At 36.8% G+C, this 20111-nt stretch overlaps 1 protein-coding gene across 1 annotated transcript in view; it reads right to left on the bottom strand.

The window, feature by feature from the left end:
- LOC119599081 (glutenin, high molecular weight subunit PW212-like) overlaps window positions 1–4862 on the bottom strand; it is a 7431-nt gene extending 2569 nt beyond the window's left edge. The window contains exon 1 of the mRNA XM_037948836.1: window positions 4763–4862. Within this exon, the coding sequence (XP_037804764.1) occupies window positions 4763–4862 (100 nt within the window). The remainder of the gene's footprint in view (window positions 1–4762) is intronic.
- Window positions 4863–20111: the final 15249 nt, after the last annotated feature.

Below are 20111 nucleotides of genomic sequence, written 5' to 3'. Positions count from 1 at the left end.
AATAAAAAAAGGAAAAATTTAGAGGGAAAAAAAGTCCCCCAAAGAGCCCAGATAGGGCCCTCCCTCCAGGGGTAAATCCGGTAAGGGTACCTGGTGAGAAGAGAGTGGGGGTTGAGGGGGGGTTGACTCCCCTTACTTGGTCTGTGCCCCTGCAAAAAAAGAGCACTGAAGGGCGGGCAAAGCACAAAAAATGATCGTAATTAAGGGTTTTTTCTTTAATTTAAAATGTCAAGTGAGACGAGACCCCCGGGCCCAGGGTGTTTTTGGGGAAAACGTGTTTGTTTTTATGGTTTAAACCCAAGGATTTGCTCGAAAAAGTGAAACCGAGTGAGTAATGACCTCGTGCAAGAACAAATGAAAACAAAGGTTGGCCAAGGAGGAAAACTGGCAGAAAAAAAACCCAACGCCATTATTGCACAGCATAAGGAATTCCCATTTTCTTTAATTATACAAAAGCAAACAAAAATTACAAATATAATTGAAAGAAAACCCATACAACACAAATAATAATATTTTTTTTTTATTATCGTCGCGACGATAAAATACCCAACATAATAAAAAAAAAAGAAAAAGAAAAAAAAAAGAAAGAAAAAAAAAAAAAAAAAAAGAAATAAAAAAAAGAAAAAAGAAAAAAGAAAAAAGAAAAAAAAAAGAAAAAGAAAAAAAAAGGAAAAAGAAAAAAAAGAAAAAAGGAAGGAAAAAAGAAAAAAAGAAGAAGAAAAAAACAACAACATGCACAAAAAACAAGGAAAAATCCCCGTAAAAAGGTCAAGGCAATTTTTATTAGTAGAGGGCGGTTTTTTCTCCCTTTTAAAGGGTTGGGATTTATTAAAAGATTTGCTCGTACAGAAAAACAGAGATAAATGAGAAATCTTAAAACTATCGAAAATGTGAAAAAGAAGGGGTTTCTTGGCACTATAAAATGAGAAACATAGACTCTTCCTGGTACGGGGGCCGAAGTCCCATCCCAGCTTTTCCCGCCAGTAAATATTTGGGGTAAAGTAACTTTTCGCATAGGGTTAGAAATGTAGGCAGCTTTTTTTTTCTCATGCCTGTTTTCTGAAAAGGGAAAATATTTTATTCGATAAATGGCTTCATAAATGTTTTAAATCATAGCAGGAAAATTTTCAATACATGATTCTAGCTTTACTTATTAATTAAATGTCACTCCCAATCCGTGCTTATAGACCATTCAAAACAAAAAAACCACACACCACACAAAAAAAAAGGAGGTATGACATGTAACTCTTTTAAATGGATGAAGTCCCCATATATCGCCAGAGTGCAAAAATTTTGCAGGGCGATTAGCCCCATTTGGACTGGGAATTTGTTTTTTCCATTGATAAATGAGTGGGGAATTATTCCCCTGACCAAAAGAGGAAGGACGCTTTTTTCCATGCCTGGAAAAAATGAAAAGAATTGGAAATGGCAAAAAAGCAAAAAATGCTTCTGCGAGAAAGAGAAAGAGGGGAATGGATTTTTCTCAGCGACACGAGGGGGCCTTAAAGCCAGACAGGGCAAGGTGGCCTTCAAGAAGCCTGAAGCCCGGTTTTTGGGGTCACGAAACCTGTGAATATTCGACCCAGGGGGTTAGTTAACTGTTTTACGCAATGAAGTGTGTGAATTTCTCCAGTCGAACGCAACAAAAAGATTAAGTATATTGGGGATATTCGGGCCCCACACGCCGTTGCATACAAAGAGCAAAGTCTTCAATGATTCTATAGATATTCCACCAAAGGCTTACAAAAGAACGGAGGGAGGACTTTCCAGTGTTAGAGAAGAAACCCAAAAAAACGGAGAAAACGGGGGACCGCAAAAAAAAAAAGAAAGTGAGACCCCCCCAAAACAAAAAAATGAGACCCCCCCCAAAAAAAAAAAAAAAAAAAATCTAAAATAAAAAAAATGCTCAAAAAACGGTAAAAACCACAAAAAGGGCAAAGCAAAGCTAATTAGCCCCCTTATTTGGGTATTTCAAAAATCATGTTACGGTTCAAAATGGTATCATGGAGAGAAATCGTCATGCGCACTGTCTCGGGTCAGATTCCCCCAGCGACTGAAAAACCACAAAACCTTTGGTTTGTGTTGCGCCAAGAGAAGAAACCCTGGCAGAAAAAAAGGTCAGATAAAACCCATGGTAAAAAGAATTTCGAAAATCTGATTAAAAAATTACAAAACATGAGTAAATTTCCCCTATCGTCAAATTTCTAAGTGAAAACTAAAGATTTAATGCATATAAGTATTTTTAAAAAGATATACTCATATCCATACATACAAAAAAAACATAACATGCACACGAAAATGAAACCCCGTAACGAAAGTACCAAAAAAAACCAGGTATAGTGGCCACATCAGGAATCGGCCGCTTTTGGGGATTTTATAATGGGCCTGGGAGCCGGCTGTTTTCCCCCTGGGGGGGTCGTCCCCGGGCCCGTTTTTCACCGCGGCATGCCTTTGGGGTAGGGAAAGGGTTGGGTGGATGGATGTGAAATATTACACAAATATATATATATCAAATACATATACTGATAATATATAATATATATATAAATATATATATAATAATTTTTAATATTATATAATATATAAATATTATTCCCACAAAACACAAAAACCAAAAACACACACACAACCCCAAAATATAATAAAATATATATATATATATATTATATATTTATATATATTTATTAATATATAATATATATATATTTTAAAATATTATTTTATATATATATAATATAAGTATTATATATATAAATTATAATGTAAAGTGTATATTAAATAACAGTACAGTTTTATACTATAACTTTTAAGTATATATTAATATATTAATAATATAAAATATTAATATATATATATTTATTTTTTTATTTATAAAAAAAAAAAAAAAAAAAAAAAAAAAAAAAAATATATATAATTAAAATAATATATTTATAAAAAAAAAAAAAAAAAAAAAAAAAAAATATATATATTATATATAATTAATAATTATATTAATAAAATAATATATAATATACCAGTAATATATTGTGGGTGGTGTGTGTGTGTATGTGTTGGGGGAGGTGCTAGAATTTAGTTTCGTTTAAATGGGGAGTTCGCCTCTCCCTAGGTTTAAGTTAATGTACGTGAATCAGGGATTTTTTTTTTTATTAAAAATTTTAATCTAGGGGCGGGAGAAAGGCAGACAGCGAGGCAGACGAGTCAAGAGAGAGAGAAGAGAAAGGGGGGGGGGAGGGGAAAGGGGAAAAGAGAAGAGAGAGAAGAAAGAGAAAAAGAGAGAGAGGTAGAGGGGGGGGGGGGGAATTTTGAAAATCCCGATAAAACCCTTTACGAAAATAAGAACCCATGACCCCGCAGGATCCCCCGAGGGAAAACCACACAAAAAATTTTTTGAGAAAATAGTGTTTGTTCTTGATTTACTGCCCGTTACGTTTGTAAGACAACCCCGGGAAACCCGAGGGAACTATATTTAGTTTTTACATTTCTTTTTTAAGGATTTGGTTTTCACTGATGAAAGGTTTAGAAATTTTAGAAGTAAAGAAGTGCACTTTTACTGTTTGTGTACCCTACATTTTATGGTTACTTTTAGAAAGCAGTTTCCTAGAAACCTTTGGGAAAAAAACATGCTGAGATAGCCAAAAAATTTATTCCAAAAAAGGGCATTAGCTGATTTGGGGGCAATTCTCAGTATTTTGAAAAAAAAATTTGAGCAAAAAAATTGGATGATAATTGTTTACATTTGTGTGTAGAGGAAAGGGAAAGCTAGGAAATTTTGGTAAAAAAGAAAATGTTTAAAAAATCACAATTGAAAAGCAATAACTGGCAAGAGTTTTTATGAATCGAAAAGGAAAAAATAGAACCACAGGGGAAATTGACATTTTCAATATTTTGCAGTGAAAAAGATACTTGCGGTCCGCAGGATCAAGTTTAAAGGTTGTGGGGTTTTTTAATTTTTGATTCTTAGTCGAAAGTCAGTAATAAGTCGCTTGGACTTATCATAAGCTTTTTTCTACCCTTTGAAAAAAAAAAAAGAAAAAAAAAAAATTTTCCCCGTAAGTTATCGCCACATGTGTGTTACAATTTCCCCTATATCAGGAACGTTGCAGTAAATAATTTCTTTGTTCTGGAAATTTTTTCTTGGTATTGTTTTTTTCCCTTTTTCAAAAGTAATTTAAATAATTTGATTTCTTTTTAATTTTTGCGCAAAACATTTGAAACTATATTTTTATTATTTTTTAAATGGTCCTCGTCTTCATTGCAGTTTGATATGTCCGGTTATACGGGGACTGAAGGCGGGTTATCTTCCTCGTTACGATTGCAGCCAGATGCGATACATTCCAGGAAAGTATTATTGATTTTTTTTACTCCCACAAGTTAAAGGCATACGTGGCTATGGCTGCTTGGCTGTGACCTAAAGTTGTCTATTAACAGTTTCCTTGCATATTACCTCGTGTTAGTGCATAAGACATGTCTCTCTCTCTGTTTGGGATTGCCAACCATTTTCAGGTGTCAGGATTGATTGATTGATTATTTAAAATTATACTGCTTTAAAAATCTATCAATGAATATCTTTAAAATAACAATAAATATATTAAAAATCAGAGTCATAAATGTTATGCCAAGTGTTATAAAATTATTGCAATAAAATATATATCATGATTTAATTTTATTGAAAATATTAAGCTCCCTAAGGAAACTAATAAGAATTCTATGTCACAATCTCCCCAATTACATTTTCAGTGTATATGAGGGGACAAGTACATACGCTTTGGTCTGAGATGTTGACATACTTTCCAGTAGATGTCGACGTTAATGGCTCTTGGCATCCTCACAAAGTGCTTGACTTTTAGCATCAATCGGTCCATGAGTAGTCTGTGTGCCGATTCTTAGTCGTATTATATAACAACTTCTACTTTCGGTTGGGATGGATGCTGGTAAACTCCAACTGCAAGGTCATTTCAATTCTCACACAAGTTTGTTTCTATATGTATGTCTCCATTGTTCCATCCATCTATATCGAAGACAACTCCTGATGCTGGTTCAGGTCGGTGTGTGGGAGAGGAAAACACAGGGCTAAGTGCAGCTGCAATGACTTCAGATCAGTCCCTCATTCACTCCTCTACGGAAGCGCCTTGCCGCGTGGGGGGCTTGAGGTCCCAATGATCGGATGAGCGGACTCAGAGGGTACCCATATGGAGGGGTTACCAAGTAAGGGATGAACAAAAATGGCTTCTGGTGCACAAGGATATAAGAGGGATTGGTGCACCCACCTAGTTCTTTCCCATCTTGGACCAGGAGAACTCTACCGCACGTTGTTGCCGGTGTGGATCTCCGTATACCAGGAGACGGATCATGAGAGATTTGAGCGATGCTGCCCTGGCAGTAGTGAACTCTTTGGTCTTTTATTCGGTTAGATGGGTGTCTTTGATCAGGCCGCGGTAAGTGAATGCGGTTGGTCAAATAGTCTAGGGTAGGAGGCACTGGTCAGTGGTAGTCGATAGGTCCTGCGACTGGCCATCAGTACTGTACTTAGTGATGTGTAATTATTTTCCTCATTACCCTGTGGCCGTTGGGAGATTTTGAATCCCAACTATAGCTTCCCCCTCGTTGGAACTTCATGGTAGGTGGGGGGGGGGGTGAGGAATGGTAAGAATTTAATTTGTAGAGTCAAATTTACAAAGATTAGCTCTCTCCCGACGACTACGCAATCCTCAGACTATCCATCTGGAACATCACATCATTTTGGAACCTTTTCCAGCTTCCAAAGGGCAGAATGGGAAAATCGTAATGGTTCCAGGGCTCCAACCAGGTAAGAGGGAAAAGTCTCTAATCCACTAAGGAATTTACTGTAAATTGAGAGTATTTCATATAGTAGCTACCTAGTAGTGAAGACAATGGTCTTCACTACTAGGTATATCAATCATGGTATATCAATCATGGATCAGTACATTGGAAAATAGTTGAGGTGATAGCCTAATAGTTGAGGTTTCGTCACCAGACGAGAGTGACCGTCTGCGTGCGATATGTGACATCCTGAGGTAAGTTCATGTTCTTCTACAGAACCCTCAATCAGTGTAGGGAATTGTCTTTTCCCGAAACCTGATGGAGGTATTCTGAGGAGAAACTGTTAGAGGAATACAGAAAATTCAAGTAGTGGCAGTAAAACATTTAGAAGAAAGTTGATGGTTTTGGAAAGTCCGACACACTCTCCTTCTAATTTTAAACCACATTAGTCTTCCAGAATCGGTTAAGTTGCATTGGTACCACTCAAGGTAAAGCCATATATGCCACCCTATTGTGGTGCTTCCACTGTCAGGGTTAATGGGCATGGAGCCAACTCTTGGCCGTTTTAAGGAAAATGGAAAACAAAGAGTATGTGTAAGTTGTGGTACAACAGGTTCAAGGAGATGATAAATGTCAGGTCCAATTTATGCTGTTACCACTTGCAAAAGAAGCTATGAAGCTTCTTCAAAGCAAATGTACAAAGGTTCACATTTGAAAAAGATATTGCTATAAGGAGCAAAGGAGAAAGTTTAGTTTTCAGAGGCAAAGCGACGTCCGTGTGTGTTTTGCAAGCCCAGGGTAAATCTTTGATTGGTTGTACCTTCTCCTTCCCAACAACTTGCCTCCGTGCTGTATTACAGCAACACACTGCCACTTTCTTTAAAACCTCATCCCAATTGCTGAAAGTGTCTGTGAATTCGCACCAGAAACTGAGTAGGAGAGAGAAGGTATATTGAGGAGACTCCTACTCCAAAAGGTCTTTGAGCATGTAGATAAAGGTCCAGAGGCGTCAACGGTGACAGCTACAGTGCACAAATCCCAGGGCCTTACTGTCTAGGCGAATGCCCCTGAAAGCAAAGGCAGGTATCCCTTGCCAGGCAAGATCCTGAGCCTGTCAAAGACCATTTCAAGTGGGGTTTTGGAGCCTCAGGTAGGCTTCCAGAGGCTCAACGGTGACAGCCTAGCTACACTAGCCACAGGGGCTCCGCTGCTAGGCAGAATGCCCCCTGAAGCAAGGTCAGGTCGTTTTGCCAGGCAAAGAAATCTGAGCCTGTCAAAAGGAAGTGGATGGAAACTAGTCACGGGTAAACAACCTAAAGTTCTGAAAGGGACAGGCTAAAGGTGTGTGGCAAACCTTGACCACAGTGATGCCTATCACTTGTGAAGAAAGTAGTTTGGAGAATGGGTTAAAAACAATTCATGGAACTGTCAGGGAATTCATAGCAAAATGGGAAGACTACAAATCTGATAGCTTCATGTAACCCAGTTTGTGTATGCTTACAAGAGATTTTGACAGGGAAATATCTGATTTCCCTGAGAGGAATCCAAATTCAACCATTATGGGACTTTTGATAAATGGAACCTCATGAGGGTTAGGCAGTACTTGGTACGCGTCAGGATATTTCCTTCAGGCCATCCACCTTGCAGAAATCACTGCAGGAGAATAGGCTTGATAGACTTACACTGTTGCATTCCTTACTTCCTCCCATAATCTACTAGATGATTTGGAAATTACTTGGGCAAGTTTGCCTAACATCCATTTCTACTCTTGGATATTTCATGGTGGCTTACCTCTGGGGAGACACTTGTGCAACCTCGAGGAGGGCCTTGGAGTCTTTTCTTAAAGAGTAGTTGCAATTACTGAATAGTGACAATCCCACATTTCCAATTCCAACTCTAATATAGACTTGTTAATTGGATCACCTGATCCGCAGATGAATTTCACTTGCAGGCTAATGGACTTAAATGGAGCGACCACGTTTCCATTAATTTTGAGGAGGTGAATGGGTATTCAGCCAATGGAGTGCAGAGAGCGATTTGAACAGCGAACTGATCTTTTTAGATCAAACTGGCAAGTATTGCATGATTGTGAATGATTTTCCAGTGTGTTTCAGATGTGTTAATCAGTCACATCACATTTCACCTTGCAGGAAGCATCATTCCAAAGTAGCGGGCTTAAGTACCGTCGACCTGGTACCATGGGTGGTCTGAGAATGCCAACAAGCTGTAGGTAAGAAAGCGGCATTAATGATTTGAACGACGCCCAGCATTGTACTTGATCAATTAACAAAAAGACCAAGCCAAGCAGGCAAAGTTGCTAAAGGAGGGGCCAGACGGACTATGGAAACTACAGTATGTCCCTCGATTAACTCTGGGACCATAGCATGGTATAGACAAGGTGCGTAAGATAGCTGGAAAAGACAATCACTGTCATACCACCTCTGCTTTGAAGATAGATGGATAATCATCACAGACAAAAAAGATGTTGCTATTGAGCTAAGTTAATCATGGCAGAATTCTCCTCTGGAGCATCTTACATTGCCCGATTCTCCCACTTCGGGCTGAAAGGAACGAACCCACCAGTGTGTTCTTTCATGTAGGACTGCACAGAATTCCATACAATTGCCATTTTTGCACAAGGAGATGACGCTGCCTTTGCAGTCGCATAGACGCCCGGAAGTACAATAGATGGCATAATATACGAAAAAAGAAGTTTGCTAATGAGTCTAGTTACAATCATGGCAGAGAATCTCCTCTGAGCATCTTACACAATCTGCGATTCTCTAATCGGGCTGAAAGGAGAACCCAGTGTCATTATTAGTAGGACTGCAGCAGAAATTATAAATTGCATTTTTGCACAAAGGAATGGACTTCTGCTTTTGCAGCTCTGCCATAAACTGCCCCAGGAAGCGACAATATTCCATACAATGATATCCACTACCGGAGAGCTCCCAGAATTCTGTGGCACTATTCAATAAGGACTATTAGGGGGAGTAAGTGCATCCACATGGATGGAAGGAAAGAGGAAACGCTATTACGAATTCCTTCGCACAGCGACGTACATGTTAGCAAGTTTCTTTTGACTAGAAAAGGCTTACGATACACTTGGAAGCGCAACTCTTGAGCTTATGACAATTGGGTTTAAGAGAGCTTAACCTATCCTTCATACAAATTTCCTTGCTACAGGAAGATTTAGAGTTCGGGTGGGAACATTCTCTACACCTGGAAAGTCAGCTGGAAGGATCCACAAAGGGAGTGTCTTAATGGACCTGTTTTGCCATTGTGTAGAATGACATAGGAAAGGTTTTCCAAGTGCTGTCTCATGTAATTGTATGTTCCCAATTCCCCCTTGGACTATCATGTTGGCTGGATTTGGCGGAATTGAGAAAGGGGAGAGATCTGAACAGAGTAGAGAGGATTTCTTCAGCATATTCTAAGTACCAAGGATGAGAGCAATATATACAGATGGTTAATAGTCTACGACTCCTCGTAGTGCTTTGCAAGCAATCACGAGCTTAATATTGATAACACATGTGCTGGAGCCTCAATAGAGTTATCTTTTACGTGTTTGACATCAAAGTGCAAGCCAATCTTGAAATATCCCTCACATATGGAATGTGATGGAGTTTTAAGCTCTTGGTTGTTGCATAGGCAACTATGAGTCCATAAATAATCACAAAAGAATGGTTCATAAGATCTATAGTATCTTAACTGATGCAAGGATGGGATGTCACTCTGCAGTGAAGATAGAGACTGGCTAGAGAAAGACTGCAGATGCCAGTCTTCCTTCTGCTCACTGCTGCAAGCCAACATTTTCAGACATGAACATCCTGTTATATTATCTGATCCTTGTAATTAGAAATACTGCTGAAGAAATCTCTCTCTGATTCTGCTTCGGATTCAAATCCAGAATCGATTGGATTATCAAGGGGGAATTGGGGAAATTCCCACAGCCAGAACCTTAGTGAGATCCTCATTCTCCTACCAAGGATCGGCTATCTCAGGGGGTTTGAAATAATTGGATGTAGGAGATCCCGGAATCCTTTGTAGTCTCGTGAGTAAAATCAGGTTATGTAGTTTTGATGTAATGAAGAGGTTGGTTTTACTCTCAGGATACAGGACTCCACAGACGAAGACTGAAAGCTATCCAGATTTCTAGAGCTTCATTATGAACCTAATTAAACATCAGAGAGAGTGGAGTTGCAGATGAATAAGCCACATCCATAGTCAACTTACTACGAAATTAAGTGTTCGGTAAAAGCCGTAGAAGCATTGTGGTCTTGCAACCCAAGATAAATGTGAAAGACCCGCAAAATACTTAAGTGCTTTTGTAGCCTCACTTTTAACTGTTTGATGTGAGGCACCCATATAGCTTGAGCACAAATTAGACCAAGTACTTTCACGCTCCTGAAAATTGCTTGGAATTTGCTCTAATAGGGGAAGGGATGAACTTCTCGTTTGTGAAACGTATGTTATGGTTTGGAGAAAAAATTGAAACATGGTATGTACAAGTACTTAAGACACTCACTTGTGAGACCCTTCCACTGATCTTTCAGGTTTAGAGAAACTGTTTCCACGAATCTAAACTTCCTGTTGTTAAGGAAGCTTTTGTATGAAGGTAGGTAATGCTCTTTAAAACAGTGTCATACAGTTCAGAGTATGCCATGCTACCAAGTAAGTATCGTAAGCCTTCATTGCAAGGTCAATCAGGTCAAATCTTTTCTCATGCGAGACATTCAGGTTAAGCATTATTCATTGAGGGCATTTTGGGAAGCATGTAGATTTCCTCTTTGTATGATTCCAGTACAGCTGATCTATAAATATTTATAGTGCTTGCTAATCATGCAATAATCTAACCACGCCATACTATCAGAAAACACTGGATTATCAACAGTATGAGTCCTGTATATTAGAATCGATTATTTGTATCCATTCTTTTAAATTTGACGTTAAATGGTTGATTTTATAGAAAGTTATCTAACTCAGAGTTAGTGCTAGCTCACATACAAATGTTTCCATTTCCTCATCTTTATTCTTTCGAATTCCATATAAGATCCTCATTTATCAAGAAAATCAGGGATTCCGCTGTATATTTCGTGAATCCCAAAGTAGAAGGTGATTTGGGGGTCACCAGCTTCTCGTTGATCATGCATCTTGAAAAGGTCCATGGCTGCTCCCTGACCGTTCTTATGGAGCAGTCTTCCTCAAGATCGATGGCCTGAGTTTGATCGCGAGGAGCAGGGTTTCTCAGGGGCTGGCAGAGGGAATGTCCTAGTTGCGGAGGTGCCTCGTCTCCGTCATGATTTTGCTTTCCAGGTTGAGATTTTCATCTCTCCGAGCTCTTGGAGTTTCAAGATGAAATGATTTGGAGCTTTGAAATTCTCAAACAGGATCGGGATTAAAAGGTGGTCCACGCCCCCAAGAAACGTCCTTTCCCGTGCGACATGAACAACACCAGGCATTCGCATTCCGAGTGGTTTACCGTCGAAGCGACTATCGGGGGCAGGAAGGAGAGGCCAAAGCAAAACAAAATGAGTAAAAAGGGTGGTGGGAGGAATGAACAAGAGAGAGAAAAAATATAGAAGTTTACAAAGTTTGTTAGTTTTCTCTTATAAAATGGATTTTTTAAATGAATTTAATTTGCTAAAATAATTCAGGGGTAAATCTCATAGACTGGGGTATGCTCAAAGGCCAACTCCTTAACATAAGCAAGAAAATAAACACAAGTCTCATTATAAAATCCCTTCCACCCTCTATGGAGACTTATCTGAATAATTTTCACATCATTTTCATATTAATTCAACTTCTATTATTTATTTTTTCAGAGGGACTAACTTTAAAACATTAACAAACAGCTTAGTTATGATAAAGTACACTACAGTATGATGATGTACTAACACATGCGCAGAAATGCAAAGGAAATATTGTTCTGGAAAAAAAAAGAAAAAAAATCTATGGCTATAGCAAGACATATAAATAGTGCATCATTGCATTTTGTGTGCAGGTGTGGGTGCGCGTATAGTGTGTACGTGTATGCGATTTTGTCCACTTTCTATCTGTCTTCTAAATCTGTGAGAAATATTTCCCTTTGTGAGAAAGATGTATTCAGAGAAATAAATTTAGTGATGCATAGTTAGAAGTTTGCTACTGAGTTTTCAATTTATGCAGTACCTTATCTTGACGACAGATCAGACTGTCAAAGACTCGCGAAATCACACTTTTGAAATCTGCGAGTCAGTACGCGAGCACATAGTCTAGAGTGTGAAGCTCAAGTTTTCAAGGACTCTTGAAAACAGTCCAAAGACCAGAGACCTGCAACTCTCGGCTTTAAGAGCTCTTGGGTATTACGATCCTGGAGTTTTTCTCCTTGATCTATACATCACTGAGGTTGTTGTGGACAGTCAACTTGGACCCAAGGTTTAGTGAAGAAGCGCCTGTGGCGCTGGTACGGTTGCGGTCTGTGCCGATTCCTCTCCTGAGATGGAGGGTGAAAATACTTAATGAAATGACAAATGGTAAAAACAAAAATGAAATACATATAAGAATGTCAGATGATAATACATTCAAGCCTAATAAATTTCACATCTCAAAGACTCTGCTCTCTGTTCTTACCGCCAGTGCCTGTGTGCTCGGTCGAAGTGGCGGTGTTGAGATGGCGCAGTGGGACAGCGCTTTGTGGCTCTATGTTGTAGGCAACAGCGTCACGTCTTGCTGACATTCTCGCGAAGCCTAGAGGCATGCGTCCACAACTGGGAAGTTGAGAAGTATAGACATGCAATGTTTTTCTATAGAGTTTGGCTAAGCCAGTTTAACATTTGTTTGAGGTTTTCCCTAACCCCATTACTGGAAAAGGGGTAATATGTTAATGATGGCAAGACTAGATGATGAGTGATGAGGAAAGGATATGGATAAGCTATGACAGTAATAAAAGCAATAGTATCATGGTTTGATGTTTAACATTAATATTGTGATGTAGTAAATAAGAATATCACCTTTATTACTAATAAATAAATCATCTTCATATAGCAACGTGACATGACGGCCATCATTAACTGAACACCGGCCAAGGCGCTGATACTCACGTCCGCCAAGACCCCCGGCATGTCTCACTGATGCCGGGGTCGCCACACTGGCCGTTGGTCCCTTGGCTTGTCGTGTTGGTCTCCGTTGATGTTTCCTCCTGGTGCTTCTTTGACGGCCGCTTGAAAGAAAATGAAAACGTTGTTGGAAAACCGATGTGTGAGAAGTTATTGTACCTGCTTTCTACAGTCTGCACATCAAAGCACGGGTTTTCAAATTTGTACAATTTAGAAAGCATGCAAAATTAAGTATTATTAACTATTTTGTTGCCTGCATTTCTCCAAAAGATCTACAAATAAATCAATCATAACTGGATAAATCCAGCATCGAGAGCTTTCGAACAGTACATCGAGATTAGACCAACACTTTTCGGCTAGTCTGATTTCAAACAGACTCGGTAGAGAATCACTTTCTATCCGGCACAGGGGAACCGACCAATGGCATTATCCCAGGCCTGCTTATTTTTTGCGGAAATGAAGAACTATAGTCTATTCTTTATAGAAACCCATCAAATAATTTGCGGTTTACATATTACAAAACTTATCGAAGCCTCTACAAAATGAATTTCAAAGAATTCACAAAAGCTAGAATGCATTACACCTGATGTTTCTGAACAATACGCACAATATGCATTCATTGTAATGCAGCTTGTTGTTAATATTGGTTGCTTTCAGGTGAACAAACAAAGAAAAACATCCCTGTGTGTGGTACAACTGAAAGCAACCGAATATCCAACGTTTAAATATTTTTCTCTTTGCAAAAACAAATATTTAAAAATGGTAATCCTTCAATGCATCTTATGTTTGTATGACACAGAATGTAAATTATTTTTGGAGAGATATGGAAACTGTGATCAATGAAGAAGTCCATTTTGTTTTGATTTCGTGGCATGTTATAAAAATATATTATATTATTAGTCACAACTTTAGTGGCAAAAAAAATCTGTTGCCGTGATTGTAGACAAAAAAACAAAAAAAACTTCATGCATTCCATAACATAAATTGGATTGTATATACACTGCCTGCAGATAACCCTGCCATGCATGGCATGTGCGTACATGCACCGTTGGCAAAGGTTAAATATGTATAATGTGTGTGTGTGTGTGTTGTGTGTGTGTGTGTGTGTTGTGTGTGTGTGTGTGGTGGTGTGGTGTGTGTGTGTGTGTTGGTGTGTGTGGTTGTGAGTTCGTGTATACCGTGTGTGTTCTCTTCTCTCTCTCAGTCTGATAAAAAATATAATATTCTAATAACAAATAACTAGAAACAGGACAAAAAACTTGATTAGTTCACCTAGCGTAAACAACACTTTCATTCGCCAGATTTGATAAATAGGAAACGATTAAATAAATAATTGATATAACGAAACAGAACAAGAAATTAAAGAAACCATAACTTTATTTCTCCAGGCACAAATGCTTCGTCTCATGCGTGTTTATTATCTATTCTATATATCTATCTAATAACTATTCTATAATATGAATGTGTAGGTGTGGTGTGTAATTTATCTTACCTATTTACATGTGTATGTTGTAAAACATGGGCGCGATCTGCAAATTATAGATTATCAACGCCATTACTACTTAGTATTTTCAGAGCCAGTGTATAAAAAAGTAATTTTAATCAGTACTTTATGCACGAAAAAATAAAATTGTTCCAGAATATTAAGAAAGCAGTCCAATGAAAAATTAATAGCGTTGGGTTTTGTCGAAACGTGATTACTGACGTGCAATTTTAGGCAGAATAAGCTGATAAAAATACGTCTTGAAAGGTTAGTAGGAAAAAAGATTCGATAAAGAGATAAATTGTGACTTACTTATATTACTCTGCAATTTGAAGAGCACTTTTTCTCTCTCTCTTCTTCTTCTCTCTCTCTTTCTTCTCTGCATCTTCTCGTCTTCTCCTCTCTCTCTCTATATAATATAATATATATATATATATTATATTATATATATTATTTATATATATATTATATATATACAAATTACAGAATCATACAAGATATACATATATAATACATAATACACACACAACCAACCACACACACACACACCACCCCACACAACCACAAACAATATATATATATATATATATATATTATTATAACATACATACATACACACAACACATTCACACACACCAACATTCCACACACACACACACATCGCACATACCACACACACACACACACCACACACACACACACACAACACACAAACACACACACATATATATATATATATAATTCTTATATATAATATATATATCATACGCACCACAACACACACACACACACACAACACACACACACACACACCACACACATCTATGCATACACACACACACACACACATAAACACACAAACACAACACACTATATATATATATAAAATATTATATATATTATAGTATATATATATATATTATATATTATAATATATATATAAGATGTGTATACAAAGATGTAAGTGTAATAAATAATGCTAAATAATAATCATATTAAGTAAAGAAAAAGTAAGACCCTACATTTAATCTTCAAAAAATGTTATCTCTTCAGACGGGAGAGTATTATCAAATGCAGTCCTTATCACTTCGTTGATTATATCCTTTTCTGAATTTTTTTCTCTTTTCTCGCCTTTCCTAAATCATCCCAAATTCTCACCTAATATGTCGTTCCTCTCGTGCGTGTTGCTCCTTGTTTTGCTAATGAAAGAAAAATAAGTGAACCAGGGGAAAATAGTAGAGTACTCTGACGTCATGGCCGGGGGCGAGCTTTTAAGCCTGTCTTTATCCAAATTTCTAAGAAGACGAATTTTTTTATATTTTTTTAATGTTAATCTTACTGTGTTGTGCTAGAGAGAATTTAAGATGAAAAGGGGATAGCAGAAGAGGATCATGAATTTGAGGAGAAAAAGAATTGAGAAATGCGATATTCAACTGGAGGAGTTGAGTGAAAGAAGTATAGAGAAAGGAAAGAAAATGGTATTTGTAAGAAGATGAGGTTTGAGGAACGTAAAGAGAAGTAGGCAAAGATGGTGCGAACTTAGTAGGAAGAACCAGGTTACAGAGAAAGAGAGACAAAGGGAGAGAATTACAAAATGAAAATAACAAGACATTAGGAGGCATTTTATTGCAATTGGACATGACTCACACCAGGTGGGTAATCCAGGCTCGCCAACGTATGAAGGAATACAACATCGATAAGATAGAGCATGTATATTCACACTAATAGTCTGTGCATATGGTGATTAACATGATCCTTCCTTGCATCATTTTCTATATTCCTATAATACTATTCCATCAAAAGTGACCAAATGTTTTTTTTGAACCAGAGCATTAACCGGATCTCACAACTTGCAATCAGCAACTTCAACTCATCGTCCCCGCGAGATCCAGCTGACACAGAGAAATCTCCCCTTAACCTCGGCGAGGCACGTCGTTGGAGGGTGGGAGTAGCAAGTACCCCAGAGTGCCGACTTACCTGCGGATACACGAGACCGTGATAGGATTTCTTGTTCTTCCCTCCGTTTACTGTTTATTTATTTAATTATTATACGTCGTCCTCAGAAATCGCTAAGAGCTTCGTGCCTTTCGGACTAATCAACCCAATAACTAGAAATGGGAGCCTTCGGAAACTCTGGAAGGCCCGGCGCCCTATCCATCGGCGGGCTGCTGGTGAACAAGGCTCCGTTAACAACACACGCGAAAATGCCATCGCCGTGGACTCGTTTTTTCAGTTGTAAAGTGGTGTGGTTGTTATGTTCGATCAGACGTCTGTATTGATTGTCTCTCTGCTGATTGTGAATGATCTGTTATGTTGTGTCTGGTGGTCTTTGCCAATATAGACTATGTAGATCGAATAATTGATTATATATACATATATTTATAAATATTATACATACATATATATATAATAATATACTATATATAATATATATATAATACATATATGTATATATTATATATATATTATATATATAAATTATATGTATATTATATATATATTATATATATACATATAATATAAATATATTGTTATATATATATATACAATTATCCATCATTGTTACATATATATCAATATATATATATATAATATATATATATTATATACTATATTTGTGTAGTGTGTGTGTGTGTTGTGAGTGTGTGTGTTGTGTGGTGTGTGTGTGGTGTGTGTGTATGTGTGGTATGTGATGTGTGGTGTATCATGTATATTTATATTACAGTATATGTATATAATGTATATATTCCATTCATACATATATACTACATACATATATAATATATAATAAATATTATATTAAATGTATATAATATATGTTTATAATACATACATAGGTATTACAGTCATACACAACAGAACAACACACACACAACACAAAACACACACACACACACACACAACACACACACACACACACACACACACACACACACAGATAAATATATATATATATAGTTATAGATTTATATATAAATATATATATTATATAATATATATTATATATATAATATATATAATATATATACATATACACATTATTATATAGTATATATATATATATATATATATATATAATATATATATAATATATATATATATATACCACACACCACACTGCAACACAACAACACAGATATAATATTATATTATATAATATAAATATATATATATAAATATATATATAAACACATATATTATATATATATATATTATAATATATATATTATATTATATATATATAAGTATATATATATAATATAGTATCATATATATATATATATAATATATATAATATACCCACGCATATATGATATATATATATTATATATATATATATATAATATATATATTATATAATATAATATATTTATATATATACTACACAACCACACCTCACAACACCGTTCTCTTTCTCTTTCTCATTATTCTGTTCTTGTTTGATAATAATATAATACTATTCAAACAAATCGGTAAAATATATACCAAGTTTTTACACATTTGTCTTCCTAAATTTATAAAAAAATAACGAATAAATAATAACGGGTAAAAAAATTAACAGAAAAAAAAGAATAATTCATTTTTAATTTTCACGGTACAAAAGGGTTATCTCGGGCGGGAGCACGAAAATGTTTGGGGAGGATTGTGACATAAAGGTTTATTTTTTTCCTAAAGGAGATAATCTTTAACAAATTTGTTTATTTTGAAATATATTGGAAATTTTAAAGGGAAAATTTAAAGCTTTGTTTTTTAAAATAAAAAATTTATCTTGTTTTTTTTCCCCCCGGTCTTTTATTGATAGTTTTTAGCATACCCAACAGGTATTATCTTAATGATTTTAGCTGTTTTGCGCACGCCTTTGTTGATCAGGAATCTTTTGCATTTTAGTTCGTGCATTTTTTTTTGTTTGATTTTTTTTTCGGCATTAGGATAATCCCCCTTCTGTAAATTTTGGAACCCCTCTTTCGAACGCGTATGGGGGTGCGCGGTAGCGATCTCGTCTGCTTTCTTGCGGGCCTGCGTTCATCCTCGCGCAGTGCCATGGTAACCCGGCCTTTCCGCTCACAGGGATAACTTAGAAGCAAAATGAAACAAACACTACGTCACACCAAGAATACCCATTGTAACAAACGGAATTAAACTAAATTATTATTATTATTTACCTTTATCTATCGCAAGGGAAGGTGTGTCTTGGGGGCCCTAGCGTGCCGGCTTTACGGTGCATAGAGATGCTATTCTTTTGCTTAGGGACTGGTATGGCAAACCTTCTCATGACTGCCATTCTAGTTTATAATTTCTGATAGAAAACGAATAGGAAGCCGTTCCCCTTACCGACGCCTTCAGCCACCTTGCCACGTCCACTCATATCAGCCACCTGCTAGACTGATGCATATCACATCTGGTTTTTAATTTCAGTAATCGTATCAAGTTCTAGTAAAATAAACCATCTATATATGTTTAAACTGTTTCTATATAATATTTCGATATTTCTTTTGGCTTTCGTCTGTCTCCACGTTTTGGTTCTGAGGAAACTCGTTTTGCTTGAAGACCTCTCACCCTCTAAAAAAAAAAAAAAAAAAAAAAAAAAAAAAAAAAATCTGCAGTATTTCTCTGTCATCTTTGGCCATATTTATTCTTATCCAGATTTTTTTTCTTTTATATATATATTCTTCTTGGGCGGCCAGAACTTTAACTTTCTGTGTTACATCTCGTACCATTTGCTTATTAATGAAAGTATATTTTTAAGGGCGTCTCTTTCCGTTTTCGAATAATCCCAACCTCCTGTGAGCTATGACATTTTGTTACGAAAATTTGGGATTTATCACCTTGAAAATATTGACAATCAATTTCTTGTCCTTTGTATCATACGGTTCCATCTTCTACAACTTTTTCTTCTTGTCCCAATATGACTTTGTCTCTGAAAGCTGTCTTTATTTATTTCCTTTGGTTTCTACTTCTTCCACCTTTTCCACGAGGTCTTTGATTTTCATATTAAGACTTTTCAGTATTCTCTAAATGGTTGCACAAATTATCCACTGTCACTGTCTCTATGTGACTTATTAACACTCGCGTTGATACAGGAAGCGCACGGAGCACAGAGAGAAATGCCAGCACTTAGCAACATCCTCTCCCTCTGTAAACAAGAAAGAGAAGCCTCAGGGAATCACTAATATGGCCAAAACTGGGGTAGGTACAAAACAAGCCTCCCTAAACCCTCGAGAAGACATGGAGGTGGACTCCAAGACTGAAAAAAGGGACTCGCCTCCAACTACCCCTCCACGAAACTCAGCAGAGCAACAGACACCAAAACCAAAACGATTGTTTTCATATTACATTGGAATTGCCAGGGAACATTTTAAACAGAGGAAGAATTAAAGCACACGAATTCAACTTACAACCCAGTTTGTTTGTGTATGCAAGAAATACTAATTATGGGAAACAACTGTCTTTCCTTGAAAGGATATCGATCCTATACTCTCTTTGGAACATTTGACACCAGTCCTCACTGAGGAGTAACATTAATGGTAGGGCAGGATATTCCCCAATAAACCTTCCCCTGTAAACTTCTTTGCAGATGAAGGCAGTAAGAGTAGAAATGACCAGGCAATACATCATAGCATCAGTATACTTGCTTCCACTTGACAGGCAAAACTTACCATTCCTGATTTTAGATTTCAATCATTATTATCATTTGAGGTAGACACAACAAGTAACTCAAGAGGTAATGCCCTAGAATCTATCTTCTTGGA

Source organism: Penaeus monodon, chromosome 42 (genome assembly GCF_015228065.2).
Source record: "Penaeus monodon isolate SGIC_2016 chromosome 42, NSTDA_Pmon_1, whole genome shotgun sequence".
Taxonomy (NCBI): Eukaryota; Metazoa; Arthropoda; class Malacostraca; order Decapoda; family Penaeidae; genus Penaeus; species Penaeus monodon.
This window is presented reverse-complemented; position numbering and strand designations above follow the sequence as displayed.